Below are 27,929 nucleotides of genomic sequence, written 5' to 3' on the forward strand. Positions count from 1 at the left end.
CACAGCCCTCAGATCCCTCCTGTGAGAGGAGCATAGCTGTCAACCGTCCCTTATTTGGCGGGAAACTCCCTTATCCCAGCGCCATGTCCTGCTGCTGTCCCTTATTGATGATGTCCCTTAAATTTCCCGGGTTTCATGTTCGCCCGGCTCGGGAGGGAAGCAGCAGCTCGCGAGAGAGAGCGTGCACGAGCTGCCGCGTCTCCGTCTCTCCCTTTTCCCCCTCAGCGTCGTGAGGAGGCTGCTGGTCCCTTATTTTCTGTAAGTTGACATCTATGGTTGCGGATGACTCTGGGATTGCAGTGCTCATCTTGCTTTAATGGCCAAGGGAGCCGGTGTTTGTCCGCAGACAGCTTCCGGGTCATGTGGCCAGCATGACTAAGCCACTTCTGGCAAACCAGATCAGCGCATGGAAACGCCGTTTACCTTCCCACTGGAGCAGTACCTATTTATCTACTTGCACTTTGATGTGCTTTTCGAACTGCTAGGTTGGCCGAGCAACGGGAGCTCACCCCGTCGCAGGGATTCGAACCACTGACCTTCTGATCAGCAAGCTCTGAACCCACAGCACCACCCGCCTCCTGTTAGGTCTAAATAAACTGAGGCACCACTCCACTGTCACAATACTGCATTAATGCAATATATTCATCAGTTTTGTCTGCCCGTCTTCTTTGGTGGGAGTTGTAGACCCTTAGGATCATCTAGCCCAACCCCCTGCAAAACACAGTCAGTGGCAGCAAAATCAGCATGGCTCCATCAGTGCCGGATTTCTGCATAAGCTAAGCCAAAATCCCTTATTTTGGCTGCTGATCCCTTTTTTTCGAGGCTGCTGGTCCCTTATTTTCCAATCTGTAAGGTGACAGCTATGGAGAGGAGAGAGGCAGGGGGTTCATCTGCGCGCCATCGCCCCCTCCCTCCCTCCTTCCCTCTTTGTCTGGGCTGAGCCGAGCGAAGGCGCTGCCCCTTTAAGTGGTTCCCTCCCCCTCCCCTTTCACTCTCCCCGCGCCCGTGACGTCAGTGCGGGGCCGGCTCTCCTGCTGCTGCTGCTGCTGCTGCTGCTACGGCGCGAGGCCATGGAGGCTGCGGGAGCGGGACCCGCGCAGGTTGGGGACGCGGATGGCGGGGCGGGAGACGGGGGGCGGGGGGGGGCTTCTTTGCAAAAATATTTATTTCTAAATATCAGGAGAGCGGGAAGGTTTTCCGATTGCCACCGGCCTCCCATCACTCGTGGCCTCCCTTTTTTTTTTTTTTTGCTCCCCATTGCAAACTGGGAGGGGCTTCCTTCACATTCGGAAATGCAAAAAAGCAAAAAAAAAATGTTGCATTGATCCGGCGGGCGCGGGGCGTCGTTCCCTACCCGATCCGATCCCGGGAGGAGTGGTCGTGATTTGCGATGGGGAGGTGGGGGGCGATCGCGCTGGTTCGGAGCAGCCGCCGTCTCTCTTTTGCAACGAGGAAGGGAAAGGGTGAGGAAGGATTACTTCGGGGCGGGGGAGAGGAGAGTAATGTTGGGATCCGTCGGGGTGGGGGCGGAAGGACGGGCTTTCGTCCTTCTTTGACTTCTGAGCCATCCCTTATCGACATATGCTCCCTTATTTCCTTCCCGTCTGACCTATGCCCGCATTTGCAACCTACCCCACGTTGCAACTCGTGGCTTTCAGCCCCTGTTTCAAACAGATCCCAACTATCCTCCGCCAAACGCCCCCCTCTCCCCTGACCCTCTAACTAGAAGTGTTTGGATAGATTCAATCCTCTCTCTCTTTGTTGGGGACTTAATTTCGCAGAGAGATCCTATTTCATGAGAAAGTGAGGGAACCTCCAGACTGGACATTTTCTTCCCAGTATATAGTAACAGTACATCCAGTGTGGATTTGCGCTGCACTGTCCACACAGATGGTTTTATTTAATCAGTCGCTCTGCAATGCTTCTCTTATATCATTGTTGCCACCTGGAAGGGCAATCTATTCACTTAACTGCTACCAGAATGAGGACAAAAGCAAAACAACTCCGAAATATTTGCGGAATGAAAAGTTACAGGATTTCAGCAGGAAGCTGTGGGACATGCACAGATGGGAAAATAAACTCTCTGCCCTGAAACTTTTGCAGCCACAAACAGTATTGAAAGTATAACCATCATGAGCACAGATAATCATACATAATCTGGAGGGACCCTTGTTTAAAACAATCAAACGCACGTTCTTATCATGATATCATGGGCTGTCCCCTGAGCCCGCTAGATGACATCGCAAGGGATCGATGCCTTAGGACAGTGTTTTTCAACCTTTTTTGGGCAAAGGCACACTTGTTTCATGAAAAAAATCACGAGGCACACCACCATTAGAAAATGTTGAAAAAATTAACTCTGTGCCTATATTGACTATATATAAAGTAATTCTCTTGAATAGGAATCAAATAAACACAAAGAAAGTATTTTATAATTACTTTATTATGAAATAGTAAGTAAAGAGAAATATGAAAAATTATAAAATACTTTATTTTTAAATCTTTCGAATTTTTCCCACGGCACACCAGGCAACATCTTGCAGCACACTAGTGTTGAAAAACACTGCCTTAGGAGAGCGAGAAAAATTCTCAGGGACGAGATTAAAGCACCTCTTTAATCTTCTACTCTCTGGCAGAAGATATAGAAGTATAATCAGTCGTACCAACAGGCAAAAAACCACTTTCTATCTGTGGGCAGTTAGGCTGCTGAACGGAAAATAATATAGTGCAACTGACTTTTGGGGTTGGTGTGCTGTGCGACACACGAGATCGAGTGTTTGTGTGTGGGGGAGGGAGGCTTGGCTAATTTCATCGTACACTGGTTGTATATTGACAGCAAAGGTATTATTATTAGGTTCTTTATTAGAATATCCATCATGCTTTAACAGTCAAATCCCTTTTCCCAGAGAACTCTGGGATTTGTAGTTCTCTGAGGAGAATAAGGGCCTCTTAGCAACCCTCAGCGCTCTTAACAAACTACAGTTCTCGGGGTTACTAATAAAATGGAATTCAGTCTGAGTTTTTAATCTCTGCTTTCGCCCCCTCCTCCCAGGCTGTGACAGGGGCGGCGTCGCTGGTGGAAGTGAGACCGGACGAAATAGGTAGGTTTTTGTGCCAGCCTGCCTTGGGGAGGGAGGGGGGGGGTTCCTGGTTTTCTTTTTAACAGCCCACCCACATTTGAAGCCTGCTGGCCTCAGAGCCATCCTATAGCATGGGACTGTGTATGATCCATGTAGCTCGTATTATCTATACACTGACTGGCAGCTGTTAAGGCAGGGGTCTTTCCCCCAGGAACTGAAATACAGTGGTACCTCGGGTTACATACGCTTCAGGTTACAAACTCCGCTAACCCAGAAATAGTGCTTCAGGTTAAGAACTTTGCTTCAGGATAAGAATAGAAATCGGGCTCCGGCGGCGGCAGAGGGAGGCCCCATTAATTAAAGTGGTGCTTCAGGTTAAGAACAGTTTCAGGTTAAGTACGGACCTCCGGAACGAATTAAGTACTTGACCTGAGGTACCACTGTACAGAGCCAGGATCAAAGTCCTTGTGTTCATTTACAAAGCTATGAACTGCTCCAGGGTACCCTGGAGACCACCTGATCCCAGCTGGATCACCGAGATCATATTCAGGAGCAGCGTCGGGCCTCCCCTCGAAATTTCGTGGCTCACTGGACATTAACGCGATGGTTAGCGTCGTCAGCCTGGTCTGGTGGAATCCAGCAGTCTCCTTCTATTTTAACCTTTATCCATTTGCTGAAAAAATTTCTACGCTGCCAGCTTCTGTAGACAACTAGGAGAACAGGATTCTGGAACAGTCAGCTGAAGATCTGTGGTTTTAAATTTCCACGTGGTTTTATTGTGTCATCGTTGTCAGCCGCTCTGATACATTTTAACGAAATGCGGTGGACAAGTATTTTTAGGAATACAGTGGTACCTCGGGTTACGTACGCTTCAGGTTACAGACTCCGCTAACCTAGAAATATTACCTCAGGTTAAGAACTTTGCTTCAGGATGAGAACAGAAATCGTGCTCCAACGGCGCGGAAGCAGCAGGAGGCCCCATTAGCTAAAGTGGTGCTTCAGGTTAAGAACAGTTTCAGGTTAAGAACAGACCCCCAGAATGAATTAAGTTCTTAACCCGAGGTACCACTGTAGATAAATAACAAGATCTGCATGCAGTGTGGCTGCTCTGCCACTGAGCTATGGTGGTAGGGCATTGGAATACAGTGGTACCTCGGGTTACATACGCTTCAGGTTACACACTCCACTAAGCCAGAAATAGTGCTTCAGGTTAAGAACTTTGCTTCAGGATAAGAACAGAAATCGGGCTCCGGTGGCGTGGCGGCAGCAGGAGGCCCCATTAGCTAAAGTGGTGCTTCAGGTTAAGAACAGTTTCAGGTTAAGTACGAACCTCCGGAACGAATTAAGTACTTAACCCGAGGTACCACTGTAATGCATGGAGCTGTCTTAAACCTAGTACTGTCTGCATGTAGTATTGTCTGCACTGGCAGGCAGCAGCAAGGACTTTTTCTGCATGCAAGGCAGTTTCTCTGCTGCTCAGCTAAGCGTGTGTGTGTATGTGTGTGTCTCCTGCTCCAGGCGTGGTGTCGTCCAGAGATGGCCCCGATCCCTCTTCGGGGTCCTTGTCTCCTCGGAAACCCAAAAGTAGCTTGGGGGGAGCGGGAGATAACCCGCTGGGCTCCAGCAGGAATGGTGAAGAGGGAGCACGAGCGCAGATGACCGGGAGCAGTAAGGAAATGGGCAGGATGTCGCCCGAATCGGGGGGTGTCTCTGCTGGCCCAAACACCAGCCCTAGTCCAGGGAATAAAGGCCTGCCAGGTGAGGTGGAAGGAAGCAGGGAGCTGGGATGTGTGGCAGCAGGACTGGATTTAAACTGCTGGTTTTGACCCATAAAGCTTTTTGCATGGCTCAGGACCTCAGAACCCCAAGGTCTCTGAGAAATAATAAATTATTATTATTATTATTATTATTATTATTACTACTACTACTATTTATTACTTGTACCCCACCCATCTGAGTGGGTTGCCTCAGGCACTCTGTTTTAAATATTTTTTAAAAACAAAATTTAAAATTAGCTTTTCAAATTTTTCAAATTCTTTTAAACAACCATCAGAACATCCATCTCTGTTGACTTCCCACCCACCCACCGTTCCATGTTTTTTTTTTCCTCCCTTAAAATGCTTCTATGTTGCTTCTATTTTACCCATTTATACGTTAATTAAAAATTTTTAAACTACCACTTCTCATCTGCTGCCGTACTTCAAATCCTGCGTACGTTTTAACATGTTCTACAAAATATTTCTGTTCTTCGGGAAACTTTTCTTCATTCTGTTCTTTTAATTCTCACAGTCTAGCCATCTCAGCAGATTCCATCACCTTCATAAGCCGTTTTTCTTTCGTTGGGACCCTGTTTGGACTGTGTGTTTGTGCTTTTGTCTTGTGTTTTTGTCTTGCGAACTGCCCTGAGACCTTGCAGCGTATATAAATCTGATAGATAAATAAATAAAATCAGGCAAAACGGTTAAAGGCCGCTCGCTTCTCTTCCTCCGTTTCAGGACACGCCGCCAAGACCTTCCCATCGTCCCCTAGCAAAGCGGGTGGGACCAGCCGGGCAAAGATGTCCCTCACTGGAACCAGCAAGTCCCCAACGTCTATCCAAAGTTTGGCCATGCGTCTGCTGAGTATGCCTGGGTCGCGACTTCCTGGGGATTCTGGGACTCCCGCAGCAGAAGCACCAGCCGCAGTCCCGACACCGGCCCCTGCTCAGCCTCCAGCCCCGACCGTGGAAGAGGCCAAGCCAAAGGTTCACCGGGCCCGGAAAACCATGCCGAAACCCAACAGTGGACAGGTAGGGAGCACGGCTACCTTCTTGCTTTGTTGTTGTTGTTTAGTCGTGTAGGACTCTTCATGACCCCCGGACCAGAGCACACCAGGCACTCCTGTCTTCCACTGCCTTCCGCAGTTTGGTCAAACTCATGCTGGTAGCTTCGAGAACACTGTCCAACCATCTCATCCTCTGTCGTCCCCTTCATCTTTCCCAACATCAGGGTCTTTTCCAGGGAGTCTTCTCTTCTCATGAGGTGGCCAAAGTATTGGAACCTCAGCTTCAGGATCTGTCCTTCCTTTTTTTATATATATACACTTTTTATGGTCATTTTCCAAAAAACAAAATAAATCAATCTCTACATTCATTCTTAATGTCAACTTATTTACATTGCGCTAAATTGCGCCTCAACTTCCTTCCATCCCAGTTGCGGTTTTCATAATATACATCTCTTCTTACAGTTTCTTTTGCTTTTCTGCACACATCACAAGAATTATCCTAGTCCTGCTGTAGTTCTTAAACTTCTACAGTTCAATTCTATATATGTCACAAATTTACTCCATTCTTCTGTGAACTTTGACCCTTTCTGGTGTCAAATTTTATTTGTCATTTTTGCTAATTCAGTATATTCAAAAAGTTTTGCCTGCCATTCCATGACTGTTGGAATCTCTGATGACTTCCATTTGTGTGCTACAAGGACCCTGGCTGCCACCATTGCATATTTAAATAACTTTTGGTCTTCTTTTTTTATTTCATCCGCTATTATCCCTAAAAGGAATGTCTCCGGGGTTTTTTGGAAGGTATATCTAAAAAGTTTATTTAATTCATCATATATCAGGTTCCAAAATCTTTTCATTTTCTCGCATACCCACCACATACGATAAAGGTCCCCATCTTTATTTTTACATTTCGAACAAGTTTTGTTTCCTGTTTTGTACATTTTCGCCAATTTGACTGGGGTAATATACCCCGTTTACATGTATTGGAGATGCGTTTTTTAGGATTATGGCATATTCTGGTTTTTATACAGTGGTACCTCGGGTTCCAAGGGACGTGGGTGGTGCTGTGGGTTAAACCACAGAGCCAAGGACTTGCCAATCAGAAGGTCGGTGGTTCAAATCCCCGCGACGGGGTGTGCTCCCATTGCTCGGTCCCTGCTCCTGCCAACCTAGCAGTTCGAAAGCACGTCAAAGTGCAAGTAGATAAATAGGTACCACTCCGGCGGGAAGGTAAACGGCGTTTCCGTGTGCTGCGCTGGTGCTGGCTTGCCAGCTGCAGCTTCCTCATGCTGGCCACGTGACCCGGAAGTGTCTTCGGACAGTGCTGGCTCCCGGCCTCTTAAGTGAGATGAGCGCACAACTCTAGAGTCGGACACGACTGGCCCGTACGGGCAGGGGTACCTTTACCTTTACCTTACAATAATTATAATAATAATAAAGAGTGATACAAACGTTGGTCCAACTTGAGGGCTGATTCACAAGACCACATGCACAGTGCTTAAGAGTGCTGGATTAGAGACTGGGAGAGAAGGGTTCGAATCCCTGCTCAGCCATGAAGCTCGCTGGGTGATCTTGGGGCCTGTTGCCATCTCTTAGCCTAACCTCCCTCACAGGGTTGTTGTGAGGGTGAAATGGGCAGGAGAACCACCTACACCACCTCGAGCACCTTGGAAGAAAAAGGTGGTATAGAAATGTAATAAATAAGAATAAATATTGTTTTGTTGACATATGAGCAACCCGGCTGGACCGGGGCAAAGGCCCATCCAGTCTTCACTGCGGCCAACCAGGTACAGCAGCGCTCTCCTCATTTGTGATTCCCAGCCAGTGGCATTCAGAGGCATATACTGCCGACAACAGCATAAGTCACTTGCAGCTGATGGGCTGAAATGTTTGCAGTGGAAAAGTACTGTGTCTTATTAATGATGGAACACTGTCTATAGTGTTTGGTCTGTTGTCCTACATTAAGTTATTATTGGGTTGTACTAAAGTGACACGGGTGGTGCTTGGGTCTAAACCACTGAGCCTCTTGGGTGGCGGTTTGAATCCCCGCGACGGAATGAGCTTCTGTCCCAGCTCCTGCCAACCTAGCAGTTCAGAAGCGCACCAGCACAAGTAGATAAATAGGTCCCACTATGGTGGAAAGGTAAATGGCGTTTTCATGCGCTCTGGTTTCTGTCACGATGTCCCATTGTGTCAGAGGCGGTTTAGTCCTGCTGGCCACATGACCCAGAAAGCTGTCTGAGGACAAACGCCGGCTCCCTTGACCTGAAAGCGAGATAAGCGCCGCAAGTCCATAGTCACCTTTGACTGGACTTAACCATCTGGGAGTCCTTTACCTTTACTTTTTTTTACTAAAGTGACTCTTACTCAGAGCAGACCTACTGAAATTACTGGATGTTATCGTCGTTGTCATCATCATTAATGTGCTGCCCATGTGACTGGGTTACCTCAGCCATTCCGGGCAGCTCCCAACAAAGTAAAACACAATAAGATTTCAGACATTAAAATTTATTTCCTTGACATATGAAGGGAGGGTGTTCCACAGAGAGGGTGCCACTACCGAGAAGGCCCCCTGCCTGGTTCCCTGTAACCTCACTTCTTGCAGTGAGGGAACCGCCAGAAGGCCCTCAGAGCTGGACCTCAGTGTCTTGGCTGAATGATGGGGGTGGAGACGCTCCTTCAGGTATACTGGACTGAGGCCGTTTAGGGCTTTGAAGGTCAGCACCAGCACTTTGAATTGTGCTTGGAAACATACTGGGACCCAGTGAAGATCCTTTAGGAACAGGGTTATATGGTCCATAAAAAGTAAAAGTTAGTTGAATACAGCCCACAGTGTCATTCAAGTCACATTTACATTGGGCCACCCAATAACATTGTTCTCTTCAATTGCCCAGTACATACCAATCTACCCTGTGTGAAGCTGCCGAATGCAGAAATATTAAAAAACCTATTCTTGGGTGTAACTTTTCTTTCCGAAGGTCCCCGAAAAGCGAGTCTCTGAGATGCTGCATTTCCGAGTCTCCGATGACCTCAGGAGCATTGAAGAACCAGGTATGGCTTGGCGATGGTCAATCAACATTTATCTGGTGCTCTCCAGATATTTTCAACTGCAAGTTCTTGAGGGTCGCAACACAAGAATGGGCTTTTTCTGCGGTGGCTCCTTGCTTGCGGAATACTCTTCCTAGGGAGGCTTGTCTGGCGCCATTGTTATATAGCTTTAGGTGCCAGGCCTTTCCTCTGTAACCAGGCCTTTGGCCTTTAACTATTTGTGGCCTTTTAGAAGTGGGAGGGATGATTGAAATGTATTTGTCTTTCCTCTTGGTTTTAATGTTTCTATGTGTAGGGTTGCCATATGTCCAGGAACATCTGGACGTATGGCAGCTCAACAACTTTTATCCGGATTTTCACTGTTGGAAATATGACAATCCTAATCTATGTGGGAAGGGACGCGGGTGGCGCTGTGGGTTAAACCACAGAGCCTAGGACTTGCCAATCGGAAGGTCGGCGGTTCGAATCCCCGCGACGGGGTGAGCTCCCGTTGCTCAGTCCCTGCTCCTGCCAACCTAGCAGTTCAAAAGCATGTCAAAGTGCAAGTAGATAAATAGGTACCGCTCTTGCAGGAAAGTAAACAGCGTTTCCGTGCGTTGCTCTGGTTCTCCAAAAGTGGCTTGGTCATGCTGGCCACAAGACCCGGAAGCTGTACGCCGGCTCCCTCGGCCTGTAAAGCGAGATGAGCACCGCAACCTCAGAGTCTGTCACGACTGGACCTAACGGTCAGGGGTCCCTTTACCTTTAATCTATGTGGGGGGTTTGGGTTATAAGTCATTTTCCGTTGCCCTGAGCAAGATAAAGGAACTAATATTAAATAATGATGATGATGATGATATTGTAATCCTAAGCTTCTGGGAGACAGCAGGTTTGTTAAGGCTCCACCGGAGTCTGTCAGAATTATATTTCTATTTCCTCTGCTTTTCCTTCCAAAGAGGAACCTGCCAAGCGTAGAAAATATGATTATATGGCTGATGCCCTGCACAAGAGGATGCCCCTCTCTCTTCAGCGGTCAAGTCCCAGAGCTACAACTGAGGTACGACTCCTTTTTCCCCTTCTTTGCTTTTCTTCAAAGGTTTGTAAAAAACAAACATTCAGATTATGTCAGGTTCTGATCAGGGCTCTCTATCAATAGAGTAGAGAAATCTTAACCGTTAAATTTGACCATTTGTGGTGGATCTGCGGGGCAATCCTATGCATGACTACTCAAAAGTCCCATTGAATTGAATGAGACTTGCTCCCAAGTTGGTGTGTACATAGGATCACACACAGAGGCCCACACTGAGAAGACCCTGCAGTTCCCTCCCAGAGTGGTTTAGCAATCAAGCCCTCTTCCCAGGGAACTCTGGGAAACATAGCTCTGTGAAGGGAATAGAGGGCACCCTATGAAGTCTCAGCACCCTTAACAAACTACAGTTCTCATGATTTTTGTGGGGAAACCATGACTGTTTAAAATGGCACAATCATGCTTTAAATAGATATTGCAGATGGGGCCTTGGTTGTGAAACCAGCCTTTGGAATTCCCTTCCTGAAAGGTTTTTCTGGCCACTGTCTTTTGTTCTGGAGATTTTTCATTTCATTTTATTTTTTGGTGCCTAAGGGCTTGTGGGGGGCGGGGCTCTATAATTTGCCCTGGCCTTTTAGTTTGGCATTGTTTTATGCTGCCATTTTTAACCTGCTGATTTGTAACCCACGATATGTTTTAAACTATTGATTTTATTTGGTATTCCTGAGCTTTAGCCGTGCATATGCCGCTCTGAGCGCTACGGTTAACGAGTGACTAACAATTACCACCAGCGCATAAACATTTCTTCCTTCCCAGATCACTGTGACGGAAGAGATGACGGCTCCAGCCACTGCCTCGCAGGAAGAGAGGAGTCAGGAATGGGAGACCGAGGTGGGGGATGACTTCAGCCTCTTCTACGACAGCTACTCTGTCGACGGCCATGCTGATTCCGACAGCAAGGTAATGCCAAGCAAGGCGGGGCTTGTCTCTCATAGGGTGGGTGGCACTGTGGTCTAAACCATCTCTTGGGCTTGCTGATCGGAAGGTCGGCAGTTTGAATCTGCGCGACAGGGTAGCTCCCGTTGCTCTGTCCCAGCTCCTGCCAACCTAGCAGTTCAAAAGCACACCAGTGCAAGTAGATAAATAGGTACCACTGCGGTAAGAAGGTAAACGACATTTTCACGCGCTCTGATTTCCTTCACAGTGTCCCGTTGTGTCAGGAGTGGTTTAGTTATGCTGGCCACATGACCCGCAAAGCTGTCTGTGGACAAACACTGGCTCCCTTGGCCTGAAAGCAAGATGAGCGCCGCAACCCCATAGTCACCTTTGACTGGACTTAACCGTCCAGGGGTCCTTTACCTTTTACCTTTCATAGGGCTGAGTGGTAGGTAAGAACATAAGCAGAGCCTTGCCGGTTCAGGCAAAAGGCTTATCTAGTCCTGTTCTCACTTCATGGAGTCCCTCAGGGCTCTCACTCTGTAAGGCCCTTCACCAAACCTGCTTTGTGCTTCTTCTTTGAGCACTTTTGCCTTGCTGGAATATACCCTTGAACTCTGGCTTATCTGAATGGAGAGATAAGGGCGTAGGAAGCCCATTTAGCTCAGTGTTGCCTACACTGACTGGCAGAAGCTTTCTGAGATTTCAGGCAGGGAGATGATGGGGATCGAACCTGCGACCTTCTGCATGCAAAGCAGAAGCTCTTCCGCTCAGCTGCAGGCCTTAATACCTGAGAGATGTAGGTGCGTGACTATAGAAGCCTCTGCCTTTTGTGTGGCTTGACTGTATCCTATTGTATAAGGAAGGATGTCCCAAATTTGGGTTTCCCACTGTTTTTGGAGCACAACTCCTATCATCCCTGGCTAACAGGATCAGTGGTTAGAGACGTTGAGAAGTGTAACAACAACAACAACAACAATAATAATAGTAAATTTATTACTTATACTCTGCCAATCTGACTGGGCCTCCGCAGCAACTCTGGGCGGCTTCCAACAGAATATTAAAAACACAATAAAACATCAAACATTAAAAACTTCCCTAAACAGGGCTGCCTTCAGAGGTCTTCTAAAAGTCAGATAGTTGTTTATTTCCTTGACATCTGATGGGAGGGCGTTCCACAGGGCGGGTGCCACTACTGCGAAGGCCCTCTGCCTGGTTCCCTGTAACCTCACTTCTCGCAGTGAGGGAACCGCCAGAAGGCCCAAAACCAAAAATTGTAGTCCAAAAACAGCTGGAGACCCAAGTTTGGGAAACCCTTGTATAAGAGCTGCATCTGTTGTTCTGATCACTTTTGCCTCTGGTCGTGCGGCCTTCAGAAATTTGCCTGCAAGGGAATTTGGCCCTCTGGTGGAGAAATGTTCCTCATCCCAAGTCTGGATTGCCTGAGGTATAGATGCTCTGTGGCTTCACAGAAAAAGGATGCCCCTTCTGGATACACATAAGACACCCAAATATTCAGAATATTTGCTCTGAGAAACTGACCGCTGGTTTTCCTAGGTAGCAAAGGACCATTAGGGCTGTGACCGCTGGTTTTCCTAGGTAGCAAAGGACCATTAGGGCTGTGTGAGCCTGTCCTGTAGTTGCTTCCACAGTGAGTGACATGTGCCCTTCTCCCTCTTGACTGTTGTAGACGTCTCCTGTTCAGCGTCAAAAGCACAGATTTCTGAATTCACGCTGTCGCACCCCCCTTTTTTGCCTGACAGTCTGATGCAGATGTTGCTGGAGAGCATATGAGTGAGGAGGAAGAAGAGGAGGAAGAGGAAGAGGAGGAAGAAGAGGAGGAGGAGGAAGAGGACGACGAAGATGACGACGAGGAAGAAGATGAAGACGAAGAGTCGGGTAACCTCTCTGACAGGGTAGGTTGAGGCTTGCCTTTCCATGTTTTCAAATTCTCTCTTTCTCCTTTTAACCAATCTTCCTCAACCAGGTGTCCTCCAGATGTTTTGGACTACAACTCCCATCAGCCCCTGCCAGGAGAGCTAATGGTCAAGGATCAAGGGAGTTGTAGTTCAACAACCTCTGGGCAGCTAAAGGGCAGGGAAGGTTGCTTTTCACTTCTTCGTTTTCTCTCTCATTGCGTTCTAAATTTTAATTCCACTTTCCCCCCTCGTCACCCCCCACACTATACATCTCATTCCATTTATTTTTGTTTTTAACCTCTTCTTGCCTCCCCACCCCCATTTTTCTTCCCTTTCCTCTATAATTTGTTTTTCTGCATTCACATTCTTCGCTCCCTTTCCAGTTACAATCCTGTGCGTACCTGTGAGTAAGTCCCACGGAACTTTGTGGGAGCTTAAATCCTGAGTAGACATGCAGTCGGCTTGCTGTATGCAAGCCTGATTGATTGTTAACCCTCTCTGGGACAAGGGAATAGCGGGGAAGTCTCCAAACAACTCTCAGCACCCTTAACAAACTGCAGTTCCCAGGATTCCTTGGGTGAAGCCAAGGCTGTTTAAAGTGGTATCAGAGTTTTCAGGAGCCAGCCAGCAATAAATCACAGGGTGTAAATGAAGTTACCGTATTTTTTGTTCTATAGGACACACTTTTTCCCCTCCAAAAAGTAAGGGGAAATGTGTGTGCGTCCTATGGAGCGAATGCAGGCTCCTTGGCTTCAGCGGTAGCAATGCGAAGCCTCCGAAGTGCTTTGCATTGCTTTCGCTGAAGCCTGGCGAGCGAGAGGGGTCGGTGCGCACCGACCCCTCTTGCTCTCCAGGCTTCAGGGATAGCCGCCTGAAGCCTCTGGAGCGCAGGGGGACCTCGCGCTGCACTCCAAAGGCTTCGGGTTCCTTTTGCTGAAGCCGGGAGAGCAAGACTCTCCCGGCTTCAGCAGAGAGGGAGAGCTGCGCAGCGCCCCTTCAGCGAAGCGGGAGGAGGAATGGAAGGGGCTCCGTTTCTCCTGCTGCTTTGCTGAAGGGGTGCTGAGCAGAGAGGGGGAGATTCCCCCCCCCCCCGTTCTCCCCCTCCTACGGTCCAGTGCGTCCTATAGACCGAAAAATACAGTAACTCTTTATTAGAAGAAACAAGGTCAGCTCTAGGGTGCCAGGCCTAATGAATATAGCAACTCTTCTCGGTAGGTCTTGCCACGTGGCATAGCTGTCAACGTTTTCCCTTTTTTAAAGGGAAATTCCCTTATTCCGAATAGGATTCCTCGCAAGAAAAGGGAAACGTTGACAGCTATGCCCTGTGAGGCAGTTGTGGGGACTGAAGGTCTTTGCCTTCCCACCGCTGCCTAAGTCTCCTTCTCCCCATGGTCCTTCCCAAGCAATCTGAGACTCTGTTGCACACCTGTCTCTGCTCCTCCCTCTTCATACCTCTTCTGGTCCTGGGAGACCAAGGCGGAGGGGAGCTGGTCACAGCAGGAGGGGGAGACACTTTGACTTCTTCACCAGCCTGACTCAGCTCTGCCTCTTGGCCCCCCTCGCCTCCTGCTTCAGCTTCCGCCTCTGATTTTAGATTTTCTCTTCCTCAGCTTCTTCCTGCTCACTTAGCCCTGTGACCTCTTCAGTTTCCAACACCTCCTCCTCCCAGTCTTCACCCTCTGACCACTCATTGTCGTCTCACAACTTCTCCCCAGGCTCTGAGCCTTCTTCCCTTGGGGGTTACCCAGTTTCAACCGTGTGGGGTGATTGTGGCCTCAGAATACTACTACTACTACTACTACTACTACTACTAATATATTATTTGTACCCTTCCAATCTGGCTGGGTTTCTGCAGCCACTCTGGGCGGCTTCCAACAAAATATTAAAATACAATAATCTGTTAAATATTAAAAGCTTCCCTAAACAGGGCTGCCTTCAGATGTCTTCTAAAGGTCTGGCAGTTGTTGTTCTCTTTGACATCTGGTGGAAGGGCGTTCCACAGGGCGGGTGCCACTACCGAGAAGGCCCTCTTCCTGGTTCCCTGTAACTTGGCTTCTCACAGTGAGGGAACCACTAGAAGGCTCTTGGCGTTGGACCTCAGTGTCTGGGCAGAACGATGGGGGTGGAGATGCTTCTTCAGGTATACTGGACTGAGGCCATTTAGGGCTTTAAAGGTCAGCATCAACACTTTGAATTGTGCTCGGAAATGTACTGGGAGCCAGTGTAGTTCTTTCAGGAAGAACTGTTATGTGGTCTCGGCGGCCACTCCCATTCACCAGTCTAGCTGCCGCATTAGTTGTAGTTTCTGGGTCACCTTCAAAGGTAGCCCCACAGAGAGCGCATTGCAGTAGTCCAAGCGAGAGATAACTAGAGCATGCACCACTCTGGCGAGACAGTCCGTGGGCAGGTAGGGTCTCAGCCTGCGTACCAGGTGGAGCTGGTAGACAGCTGCCCTGGACACAGAGTAACCTGCGCCTCCATGGACAGATGGGAGTCCAGAATGACTCCAAGACTGTGCACCTGGTCCTTCAGTATAAGGCAGCTCCTTATATGTTCCTAAGTGGAGAAGCTAGATGTGGAACTCAAAGCCTCCCGATCGAACGACAGCACCTTCCTCAGACCGTTTTCTCACCCTGCCCCTTTTCCTGCTCCAGAGCGCAGCCTCCAGCTCCAAACGAAAGGCCCGGAAGCGCTGGCGGAACGACAGCCCCTGGGTCAAGCCGATGCGCAAACGGAAGCGCAAAGAACCCAACCCCAAGGATGCGAGAGGTGAGTGCTTGTCTAATGGCTCCAGAGCCACGACCTGGGATGGGAGGGAGAAAGTTGGGAAGATGAAGCCACAACGAGAGCAGTACAGTGGTACCTTGGGTTACAGATGCTTCAGGTTAAGGACGCTTCAGGTTACAGACTCCGCTAACCCAGAAATAGTACCTCGGGTTAAGAACTTTACCTCCGGATGAGAACAGAAATCACACGGTAGCAGCAGGAGGCCCCATTAGCTAAAGTGGTACCTCAGGTTAAGAACAGTTTCAGGTTAAGAACGGACCTCCAGAACAAATTAAGTTCTTAACCCGAGGTAGCACTGTACCAGTAAGACATGGTTGGGGAACCTCCAGGTGTTGCTGGACTCCAACTCCCATCAGCCCCAGTCAGCATGGCCAGGGACGATGGAAGCTGTGATCTCACAACATCTGGAGGGCCACAGCTTTCCCCCCTTGTAGTGCTAAGTAATACAAAACCCATGATGTGGCGTGTTGTATATGGACCAGCCCCGTCCAGTGTATCCTCACAGCCCTTCTGTCTCTCTCAGCCGAGGCTGTGCTGCTCCGTCTGTAGCCCCAGACGATGTTAAACCGCCATTTCCCAGAAGTCCTAGACTGCATGGCCAATGGTAATGGATGATGGGATTCGTAGTCCAACGATATTTGGAGGGCCTCCGTGAGGTTCGACATCCTTGCAGCGGAATTTGGCATGAATTTTTTAAAAAGACATTCCTTTTTCTCTTTCTCCCTCTCCAGGGCTGAATGGTGGCCCAGCAACCACACAGAGCGAGTACACGGAGGTGCCTCTTGGCTGTTTGGAACTGCCCAACCAGGGGGCACTGTCCCCCAACAATGCCGGTGCGTCCAAACCCAAACCCAGCTATGAATTTGTGGGTTGGGTGGCTTTGAGCAAGCCTGGTTCACTACTTCCTTGTTTGCCTCTTGCGCTCGCTGGGACTGATGGGAGTTGTAGTCCAGGAGGTTGACCTAAGAGAAATCTACATGCCTGTGTCCTCCTCAGTGGATGGAGATTGAGTGACTTTGCCTCAGTTTAAAAGAACCTCTTTTAATACTGGGCAGGCTGGTGATCAGGAAGCGATGGTGGCAACTGGCCCCTTCTTAGGAGACTGGAAGATCTTGACCACTGATAGCAAATGCAGAATGAGGTCTCCTTGCTCCTCAACCCAACTGGGTATCCAGTAGACTTCATTTAGGAATTGCGATGTCTCCATGCACACCCGTACCCAAGTTTTTAAAAACTGACTTGTCTAGTCGCTCTGTGTTTATGTGCAACTAGTTTTAATTTGTCTTTGAAAGCAATCTTAACAGCCTAGGTCGCCCCAGAATAGAAGGCAAGGAGAATTGTTAAAAAAACTTATTTGAATATTATTCACATCCATTGGCTATAAATAGGAGACATCAGGGCAAAACTCTTTACCGTTAGGCAAGTTGAGGTGGTTTGCCTCAGGTGTCAGATTTTACTGCTTCTGCCTCAAGATTCATTTTGAAAAGTCACTAATTGTCATTTTTTATATTGATACTGTTATTTTCACAAACTGAGGAGACTTTAAAAAAAACAACCAAGCAGAATTCAAATGAAGTTCTTGTTAAAAGGATATAATTATTTAAGGTGTCTGTCCTTTTAATGAGAACTGTTCTGTTCTATAGTTTGGTACTGTTACTCTGACAAACTGAGGAGGCTTTTTTTTTATAAAAAAAACCCACCCCCAAGCAGTATTCAAACACAGTTCACATTAAAAGGATTTATTATTATTATTATTATTATTATTATTATTATTATTATTATTATTATTATTTACCCCGCCCATCTGGCTGGGTTTCCCCAGCCACTCTGGGAGGCTCCCAACAGAATAATAATAATAATAATAATAATAATAATAATAATAATAAAGCGATAAAACATCAAACATTAAAAACTTCCCTAAACAGAGCTGCCTTCAGCTGTTTTCTAAAAGTCAGATTGTTGTTTATTTCCTTGACATCTGCTGGGAGGGTGTTCCACAGGGCAGGCGCCACTACCAAGAAGGCCCTTTGAATATTATTAAAGATGCCTCTCTTTTTAATGAGAACCGTATTATATTCTCTGTAATGTACATATTAAGGAGGATTAAATTGATTGGAATGCTAACGCCAGTGAAGATGCCATTTTAAAACTTTGCTGCTCACATGCATTAAGATCGCTCCACGAGCATAAATAGCTAGCTTAAAAGTGTTTTCTGCCTCAAGTGCCAAACACCATTTCTGTAAAGGGTCAATAGAGGAGGGTTTTGGATGCAGCTTGTGAGACCAGGGGATGGTTGCAGCATCAAGGCTATGCAGTAGAAGCAGGGTTTGGTTTTGTGAAAAGCAGCCATTTCCGGGTCCTATTTCCTCCCCTTTTTCTTTCCCGCCACAGGGGTGTCGAATGAGACGAGTTCTCTGGAGACGGAGCGCTTTGAGGAGTTGCCCCTCTGCTCCTGCCGCATGGAAGCTCCAACCATTGAGCGCCTCAGCCAGCAGGCGGGAAATCAATGCATGGCAACTGAGAGTGCGGATGGAGAGGTAAGAAAATGGGGGAAATCTGGAACAAGCTGTTATTTAACATATATTAGAGGCCTCCTCCTTTTGTCCCGTTACAACCCTGGAGATCCATTGCAGGCCCTTCATTTATTATAAAGCATCATCATTTTTCCTTTTAGCAGCAAACTCAGGTGATGAGTGCTAACAGAAATGGAACGCAAGTGCAGCCTCTGAGGAAAATGAGAGGGAAGTATCGGCTGCTCAGGGCTGCCCCAAGGTTTGCAGAAGTGCGCATATATATATATATACAATTAAACCTTAAGGGGACAGAACAAACAAACAGATCCATCAGCAGCCCAGTGAGGACGACTTATTCTCAGTTGTTACAGAATGCAGAGCTTCAGCTGGAAAAGGAAACCAAGGGGGTGTTTGTGGAAGAGTGGAATGATCTTGTCTGGAGGAAATTGTTCGCGGTGGCCAGCAGGCCAGAAATGCTTTTAATTACCGGTAGTTAAAAAAACGGCTGTCTGGAACCCTGAATGGGAGTGCCCTGTTAGGAAAAGGATACACTGCAACATTTTGTTCCAGTTTCTAATGCTTAAGCATAATAATTACTAGCGATGGTGATGAAAGCGGTTACTATTGTTATTATCGCCATCATTATCATTATTACCTGTGCATGTCATGCATCAGATTCAGCCTATCAGGAGACATCACTCTCTCTCTCTCTCTCTCGGACTCAAATGGAAGAAGAGTGGCAAAATGTCTCTGAAAGGTGTTGTGCATGCACACAGAAACACAGACGCAGATTGATTGATTGATTGATTGATTGATTGATTGAGAGGAGCATTTGGGCATGTGAGCAGTCTAAAGCAGTATTGCCCTGCCTCACTGAGTCGTAGGCTGGAGAGAGCAAGAGAGCAACCATCTTGTTTGCTTATTCACAGCTGAACGGCTGCAGCAGCAGCATCTTGAAGCGGGAGACGATGCGTCCCTCCAGCCGCGTTCCCCTCATGGTCCTGTGCGAGGCCCACCGAGCCAGGATGGTGAAGCATCACTGCTGCCCTGGGTGTGGCTACTTCTGCACCGCGGTGAGGAAAGGAAACCCGTAGGAGAGCGTTTGGTTTGCAGGGCTTGCTAGCAAGTCACGATTGGGGAGGCATCGCCAGAACTCATGAGGCGTCTGAGAGGAAGATCGGATTCCAGATTGCGCCTATCTGTGCTGGGCCCTGGCGAAAGAGCATAGTATGGTCTCAAAACAGATGAAGCCACCACATGTATTATTATTATTATTAATTAAATTTGTGTACCACGCAGACCCACAAGTCTCAAAGCTAAACAGCTCTGGGTCTGGTCTGTGCCCAAAGGGATGATCCTTTGAGAATCCCATGATTAAAGAAACGTGGAATATAAATGTTGCTGGCAGTTGTTGTTTTTTAGGGCTGAGGGAATAAAAGTGTAGATGAGAACATAGCTGGATAAGGCCAAAGGCTCATCAAGTCCAGCATCCTCTGGGTGCCTCTGGGAAGCCAGCAAGCAGGTGCCCAACTTGCAAGTCCTACCAACAGGTATTCATGTTGTGAACCGCCCTGAGATCGATGGGTATAGGGTGGTATACAAATTTAATCAGTAATAATATTCAGAGACGGGATGCGGGTGGTGCTGTGGGTTAAACCACAAAGCCTAGGACTTGCCGATCAGAAGGTTGGCGGTTCGAATCCCTGCGATGGGGTGAGCTCCCGTTGCTCGGTCCCTGCTCCTGCCCGCCTAGCAGTTTGAAAGCACATCAAAGTGCAAGTAGATAAAGAGGTACCACTCCGGCGGGAAGGTAAACGGCGTTTCCGTGCGCTGCTCTGGTTTGCCGGAAGTGGCTTAGTCATGCTGGCCACATGACCCGGAAGCTGCACGCCGGCTCCCTCGGCCACTAAAGTGAGATGAGCGCCGCAACCCCAGAGTCGGCTACAACTGGACCTAATGGTCAGGGGTCCCTTTACCTTTAATATTCAGAGGCATGCTGCCTTTGACAGTGGAGGTAGACCTGCCATGGCTGATCTAGCCTTATCTTCCCATGAATTTATCTAATCCTCTTTTTAAGCCACTCCAGCCAATGCCCATCTTGGCATCTTGGGGCAGTTTAATACTTGGAGCCAGACCAGGGGCAAGCCAAGGTCCCTTGAGGCCTGTTGTTGAGGCTCAGGTCTGAACTGCAGCAGGAAGGGCCAGGCTTCCAATATTTACACTAGGCCCTGTCAACCCAGAGAGGTTTCTTACTGCTTGACAGTTGCCAAGGCCCTTGGCTTCCCACCCTTGTTTGCCGCCTTTGTCTGGAGAGGGCTCTGGGACACTTCTGGAAGCTCAGCCATTGAGCTCAGGAGTTTCCTGAGGACCCCCGTACCTACAGGACCGCCTCTCCCGATATGCCCCACAGAGGATCTTAAGGTCCATATATAGCAACACCCTAGAGGTCCTGGGCCCTAAGGAAGTTAGATTAGCCTCAACCAGAGCCAGGGCCTTCTCAACAGTGGCTCCGGCCTGGTGGAACGCTCTGCCTCATGAGACCAGGGCCCTGCGGGATCTGATTTTTTTCCGCAGGGCCTTTGGCTTGGAATCAACTTGATCCCCTTCCCCTCTTTCTTTTTCCCTTTCTCCTTCTGTGATGAAACTCCTATTTGGGGACTTCCCTGGCTTTTTTCTGGCCCGTGTCGTCTGGATAGTTAGCCTTGATGTTTTTATCCCCCCAAAAGTTTTTGATTTGAGTTCCACTGAAATGAGGCTGTGTTTTAATGTTTTAATGTTGTGTTTTTATTTTGTTTTTTAAGCTGTATTCTAATCAATTGTTTTTATATTTGGTGTTAGCCGCCCTGAGCCCAGTCTTGGCTGGGGAGGGCAGGGTATAAATAAAATTTATTATTATTATTATTATTATTATTATTATTATTATTATTATTATTATTTCTCTTGCCCCTTTCTGATCCTTCACGGCCCGTTTTCCTGCCCCAGGGAACCTTTTTGGAGTGCCACCCTGACTTCCGCGTGGCCCATCGCTTCCACAAGGCCTGCGTGTCGCAGCTAAACGGCATGATCTTCTGTCCGCACTGTGGGGAAGATGCTTCTGAGGCCCAGGAGATCACGATAGCCAAGGCGGACACTTCCACTCCTGTCCCCATTCCACCTTCTCACGGCCAGGGAGCTTCTGAGAGCACAGGCCGTGCTGACACCACCCAGCCCAGGTGAGATCAATGCTGGCCAGCTAGGAACCAGGACCGCTGGCTCCTCAGAAAAGGAATAATGCGGGCTTTTCCTTGGTGACTTACGTTTTTAGACATTAAGCCTAAAATAAAACATTGTACGAAACATTTACAGTATGCATTTATTTCTCATCTCTCTCAGAGATGAGAAATAAATGCATAATTGTATTTTTTATTTTTTTTAAAATTAATTTTATTAGATAATACAAGAATATAAAAAACAAAAAACAAATTTCAATCATATGCATATATACATAATTATTTTCATATTTCTAGCAATGTTTAGAAAAGAAGGAAAAAAGAAAGATTAGACAATAGAAAAATATTTACCATAAACAATGCATAATTGTAGCAAAGAGCTACGATTCCCAGAGTTCCCTGGGAAGAGGGATTGTTAAACCACTCTGGGAATTGGAGCTCTGTGAGGGTTCTCCTAATAGCACCAGTAGAAAACTACAGTTCCCAAGATTTTTGGGGGGTGGGGTGGGGGGAACCAAGTCTGTTACAGGGGTGTCATTGCGCTTTAAATGTACAGTGGTACCTTGGGTTAAGTACTTAATTCGTTCTGCGGGTCTGTTCTTAACCTGAAACTGTTCTTAACCTGAAGCACCACTTTAGCTTATGGGGCCTCCCGCTGCCGGAGCACGATTTCTGTTCTCATCCTGAAGCAAAGTTCTTAACCCGAGGTACTATTTCTGGGTTAGCTGAGTCTGTAACCTGAAGCGTATGTAACATGAAGGCTATGTACCACTGTATAGTGTGTACAAGATTATTTCACAGGTCTTTGTGATCTCCTTTCCTCAGTGCTCGGATGCGGGGGGGCTCAAGCGTAGAGCCCCCGCAGGACGATATGGCGGGTCTCGGCCCAGGGATCGACAGTGCGGGGCCACGGCTGACGCTACCAAACGGGGCGGTACTGTCCGCTCAAGGCCTGCCTCCAGGGCCCGGCCGGGAACAATTGGAGCGGGCCCTCGTGGTACAGGAATCCGAGCGGTAAGTGAAGCACTCTCTCACTCTCTCTGTTTTCATGGAAGCAAGAGTGGCTATTATTGGGACGCGGGTGGTGCTGTGATCTAAACCACTGAGCCTCTTGGGATTGCCGATCAGAAGGTCGGCAGTTCAAATCCCCGCAACGGGGTAAACTCTCGTTTCTCTGTCCCAGCTCCTGCCAACCTAGGAGTTTGAAAGCACACCGGCGCAAGTAGATAAATAGGTACCGCTGTGGCGGGAAGGTAAACGGTGTTTCCGTGCATTCTGGTTTCTGTAATGGTGTCCCATTGTGCCAGAAGCAGTTTAGTCATGACTCGGAAAGCTGTCTGTGGACAAAGGCCAGCTCCCTCGGCCTGAAAGCGAGATGAGCGCCGCAACCCCATAGTCGCCTTTGACTGGATTTAGCCATCCAGGGATCCTTTACCTTTATTACTGTTTTTATTGTATTGGTGAATATTTATTAACTTCAAGCAGTGTCGTGGGGTTTTACAGTAAAGCAGATTAGGGGCAGTTTTAAATATTTGCCTGTGGGGCAAAGGCATCGGCCAGAGAGAAAGCTTCCTCTTATTTATTTTGTCATATATCGGTTGCATTTATATCCCACCTTTTTCTCCATGGAGCTCAAGGGCGCTCGCATGGTTCTCCACCGGGTCATTTAATCCCCGCAACAACCCTAGAATCATAGAATCATAAAGTTGGAAGAGACCACTAGGGCCATTGAGTCCAACCCCCTGCCAAGCAGGAAACACCATCAGAGCACTCCTGACATATGGTTGTCAAGCCTCTGCTTAAAGACCTCCAAAGAAGGAGACTCCACCACACTCCTTGGCAGCAAATTCCACTGTCGAACAGCTCTTACTGTCAGGAAGTTCTTCCTAATGTTTAGGTGGAATCTTCTTTCTTGTAGTTTGGATCCATTGCTCCGTGTCCGCTTCTCTGGAGCAGCAGAAAACAACCTTTCTCCCTCCTCTATGTGACATCCTTTTATATATTTGAACATGGCTATCATATCACCCCTTAACCTCCTCTTCTCCAGGCTAAACATGCCCAGCTCCCTTAGCCGTTCCTCATAAGGCATCGTTTCCAGGCCTTTGACCATTTTGGTTGCCCTCCTCTGGACACGTTCCAGTTTGTCAGTGTCCTTCTTGAACTGTGGTGCCCAGAACTGGACACAGTACTCCAGGTGAGGTCTGACCAGACCAGAATATTAACCTGCGAAGTAGGTTAAGCTGAGAATGAGTCACTGGCCCAAGATCACCCAGTGAGCTTTCTAGCCAAGTAGGGGTTCAAACCGTGGTCTCCCAGGCCGTAGTCCGACACTCTAACAGCCACAACACACTGGCTCCTTTGTGATCTCTCTCAGGCGCAAGAAGCTGCGTTTTCACCCCCGCCAGCTCTATCTCTCGGTCAAGCAAGGGGAGCTCCAGAAAGTGGTCCTGATGTTGCGTAAGTTCCTCTGAGCATCCTTTTCTCTGCGTTGTAGACATTCAGATGGGGAGGCTAGTGGCAAAAACAAGCATATAGTGGTACCTCAGGTTAAGTACTTAATTCGTTCCGAAGGTCCGTACTTAACCTGAAACTGTTCTTAACCTGAAGCACCACTTTAGCTAATGGGGCCTCCTGCTGCCGCCGCGCCGCCGAAGCCCGATTTCTGTTCTCATCCTGAAGCAAAGTTCTTAACCCGAGGTACTATTTCTGGGTTAGCGGAGTCTGTAACCTGAAGCGTATGTAACCTGAAGCGTCTGTAACCTGAGGTACCACTGTACTTTAAAAAATAAAAAAGTCCTGGTTTTGACCTCTAAAACCTTTAACGGCTCAGGACCTCAGTACCCCCAGGACCACCTCTTTCCATATGAACCTACCTGGACCCTGAGATCATCTGAGGCCCCTTCTTCGTGTGCCCCCCCCACCCCACAAGAGGTCCGGAGGGTGGCAACACGAGAACAGGGCCTTCTCTGCAGTGGCTCCCCGTCTGTGGAATGCTCTCCCCAGGGAGGCTCATCTGGTGCCTTCATTATACACCTTTAGGCGCCAGGCAAAAACATTCCTCTTAAACCAGGCCTTTGGCTGATTGATATCCAATGCCCTTTTAAAATGTGTTGGGGCTGTTGTTTTTTGTTTTTATTATGTGTTTTTATATTGTGGTTTTATGTTGTAACCACCCTGAGACCTGTGGGTATAGGGCAATATACAAATTACATTAAAATTAATTAATTAATTAATTAATTAACAGAGTACCCTCATAATATGGCTAAGAGGTGGTTCGGAAATGCTCTTATGGGCTGCATGCTTTAAAACATTTCTACAGTGGAACCTCGAGTTGCGAACGTGATCTGTGCGGGAGGCATGTTCGCAACCCACAGCGCCACATCTGCGCACGGACGGGTCGCGATTCGGCTCTTCTGCATCTGAAGGCAGCCCTGTTTAGGCAAGCTTTTAATGTTGGATGTGTTACTGTATTTGAATATTTGGTTGGAAGCCGCCCAGAGTGGCTGGGGAAGCCCAGCTAGATGGGCAGGGTACAAATAATAAATTATTATTATTATGCGCAAAGCGTGATGTGGTGCTTCTGCGCATGCGCAAGCGCCGAAACCCGGAAGTAACCTGTTCTGGTACTTCTGGGTTCGGCCCTGTGCGCAACCTGAAAACGCATAACCTGAAGCGTCTTTAACCCGAGGTACCACTGTATCTGTTTTTGCAAACTGTGTCTCAGCATCCATCAATTTCAGTAGGCAGCGTATGACGACGTCTAGGGCACAAGCGTTGGGGACCCATGAGTGCATGCAAAACCCCTCTTGCCTGGGGAAAGGCAGTGGACGCAATGGTCTGACTCTGCATAAAACAGCCTCCTCTGTTCCCTTGGGGTTTTGTGAGCTCTCAAACGGAATGCGCACAGACCCCTGACGGTTTCGAGGAGGGCCTTGTGAAGAGAGCAGTGAAAAGACAGGTTTCTTTCCCAGTCTTTCAACGCCTCTTCATGCCCAAGGACTGAAATCCGTGTTAGGGAGGTTAGTGACTTGCTTTGTACAGCCGCTTCTGCATGCGCTTGGGAAATAGCCCTGAGGGCGTCCTGCTTAGCGAGTTGCTTTATCTCTCTCGGCTCCCAGACGTCTGCCCTTCCTTTCCAGTGGACAGCTTGGACCCCAATTTCCAGAGCGAGCAGCAGAGCAAGCGGTTCCCGCTGCATGCCGCGGCGCAGAAGGGCTTCCTGGAAATCTGCCATGTCCTGCTGCAGGTGTGACACGTGTGTCTGTTTGTGTCATGTATCTGTGCATTTTGTTAGTAAAATTCAGCTCCGGTCCTCCGAGCTGATACGGCTCATCTTCACTTGAGCCCAGCAGAGTATAAAACACCGAGAGTCCGCAACAGAAGGATGAGGCAGGTATGGCTACATTGCTAAGCTTTATTTCTAAGCTATGCAGAGAGCATACAAATCTACATCTTGTCTCTGTGAGAAGCAGAGAGCAACTCCAACAACGAAATGACAGAACAAGGAAACAGGAAACCAGTAAACGTCACATCCCGTCTCCCTTTTCCGTGGCAATCCAACAGTATCTGGACTGTGGAATGAACACATAGTCCTGTCACTACCAGCATTTGCTCAGTGAGGGAAACGGAAACCAACACATTTGGGCCTCTGCTGCCTTTCTGTCCTCTCCTGAATACAAGCTGAACTCTTTGCCCTGAACTCCCCATATCCACAATTTGCAACTGGAACAGGAAAGAAAGAAACATAAACCAGGGTGGATTTGATTTAAATCAAATTGATTTAAATCACACTTTAAATCACTAGTCAGTGATTTGATTAAAAAATTTTTTTTTACAGAAAGACTCATGCCTGCTGGTATAATCTCAATATTTACAACCAGATGAAGATTTCATTTTTGAAATAATAAATTTTCAGAGTAGTTTTTACAGTTCTATAAAAAATTACTGATTTGGTTCTACTGTTAGAAATACACAGACCAATAATTATGAAATTATTGTGAGGTTTAATAAGTTAACTGTTTATATCTGGACAATTTTTCTGCTGGAAGGAGAAAAATAATCATTTCCTTAATAGCAATTTAAACAATTTATTTAACTAAAACAATAAATAACATTATAGCATATGTATCCATGTTTGTTAACTGATGTGGTTGAAACAATTTTTTTAAAAAACAACAACCGTAGACTGTGTTTTAGCATACATGAAAAACTTAAAACAAATCCTTATTTCCTGATGACTATAATGTATCTTAAATAGAAAACTATCTTTAGAAAGGTTTTTCCTCCAAAAGCATTTTATTTTTAAAATTTGATTTAAATATAAAAAAATCCAATTTAAATAAATAAAAAATTTGATTTTATTTATTTAAAATCATTGATTTTTATCCACCCTGAAATAAACATCATGACAACAAAAAGTAACAACAAACAGCTGTCATTGGCAAGAATATTCCATCTGTTTGATCTATATAACTGGCTGCAGTTTTGCCCCATCTTTTCTTCCAAATCCTTTTTCTTATATTCTTTAGCCTTCCCTTCACCAGCTCTGCCACCTTCAGCCACTCAGACTTCCCCTTGTTTCTAATATCTCTGCCCATCCTTCCTCGATGACATACGAAATTAGGCCTATCTTGGTTGGTTGACTAAACTAGACCTTTCCTACAAACTAGGCCTATCCTATCCTAACTAGGTGAGCCTCTCCTGGTTGACTTAGTCAATTTAGTGTCTGGCTAAACTGTTTAGAAGGGACGCGGATGGCGCTTTGGATTAAACCACAGAGCCTAGGACTTGCCGATAAGAAGGTTGGCAGTTCGAATCCCCGTGACGGGGTGAGCTCCCGTTGCTCGGTCCCTTCTCCTGCCAACCTAGCAGTTCAAAAGCACGTCAAAGTGCAAGTAGATAAATAGGTACCACTCCTGCGGGAAGGTAAACAGCGTTTCCATGTGCTGCTCTGGTTCGCCAGAAGCGGCTTAGTCATGCTGGCCACACGGAAGCTGTACGCCAGCTCCCTCAGCCATTAAAGCGAGATGAGCGCTGCAACCCCAGAGTTGGCCACAACTGGACCTAATGGTCAGGGGTCCCTTTACCTTAAACTGTTTAGTGTGACATGTGAGCTTGGTTTGGGCTTGCACAGTGGGGAATATACAAGCCCTGTTTAACTTTTCTTCTGCCCCCCAGGCTGGTGCCAATATAAACACGGTGGACAAGTTACGCCGGACCCCGCTGATGGAGGCTGTTGCAAACAACCACGTGGAGTTAGCACGTTACCTGGTCAAAAGAGGCGGCTGCGTTTACACTAAGGTCAAGAGGAGAATTATTATCTGTGTGGATGAGAGTGGGGAAGGCACCCCTCTTAGAGGGATATTTGGGCTGTTTGTGAGAGGGTTTCTTTGTAGGGGCAGAGATGCTATTTACCGTATTTTTCACTCTATAAGACGCACTTTCCCCCTCCTAAAAAGTAAGGGGAAATGTGTGTGTGTGTATTATGGAGCGAATGCAGGGTCCATGGCTTCAGCGAAAGTAACGTGAAGCCTCCGGAGTGCAGTGGGAGCTCCCGCCTTGCTCCGGAGGCTTCACGTTGCTTTCGCTGAAGCCAGGAGAGCGAGAGGGATCGGTTCGTACCGATCCCTCTTGCTCTCCTGGCTTCGCTTCGCTTGAGAAGCGCTGCA

At 47.5% G+C, this 27,929-nt stretch overlaps 1 protein-coding gene across 4 annotated transcripts in view; it reads left to right on the forward strand.

Moving 5' to 3' along the window:
- The first annotated feature begins 995 nt into the window (after positions 1-995).
- EHMT2 (euchromatic histone lysine methyltransferase 2) overlaps positions 996-27,929 on the forward strand; it is a 39,384-nt gene continuing 12,450 nt past the window's right edge. The window contains exons 1-17 of one of the 4 annotated variants that reach the window (XM_083723246.1): positions 1,002-1,100; positions 3,053-3,101; positions 4,599-4,838; positions 5,576-5,868; positions 8,822-8,894; positions 9,827-9,927; positions 10,714-10,857; positions 12,597-12,749; positions 15,407-15,521; positions 16,271-16,372; positions 17,931-18,076; positions 18,982-19,125; positions 21,035-21,264; positions 22,087-22,275; positions 23,636-23,718; positions 25,380-25,507; positions 27,439-27,561. In XM_083723246.1, the coding sequence (XP_083579372.1) occupies positions 1,071-1,100; positions 3,053-3,101; positions 4,599-4,838; positions 5,576-5,868; positions 8,822-8,894; positions 9,827-9,927; positions 10,714-10,857; positions 12,597-12,749; positions 15,407-15,521; positions 16,271-16,372; positions 17,931-18,076; positions 18,982-19,125; positions 21,035-21,264; positions 22,087-22,275; positions 23,636-23,718; positions 25,380-25,507; positions 27,439-27,561 (2,343 nt within the window). In that variant the 5' untranslated portion in view covers positions 1,002-1,070. Of the gene's footprint in view, positions 1,101-1,334; positions 1,464-3,052; positions 3,102-4,598; positions 4,839-5,575; positions 5,869-8,821; positions 8,895-9,826; positions 9,928-10,713; positions 10,858-12,596; positions 12,750-15,406; positions 15,522-16,270; positions 16,373-17,930; positions 18,077-18,981; positions 19,126-21,034; positions 21,265-22,086; positions 22,276-23,635; positions 23,719-25,379; positions 25,508-27,438; positions 27,562-27,929 lie in introns of those variants that run through there. The other 3 variants (XM_083723247.1, XM_083723248.1, XM_083723249.1) reach the window with 3 other exon arrangements.

Source organism: Podarcis gaigeae (assembly GCF_964106915.1).
Source record: "Podarcis gaigeae genome assembly, chromosome: 2".
Classification (NCBI taxonomy): Eukaryota; Metazoa; Chordata; class Lepidosauria; order Squamata; family Lacertidae; genus Podarcis; species Podarcis gaigeae.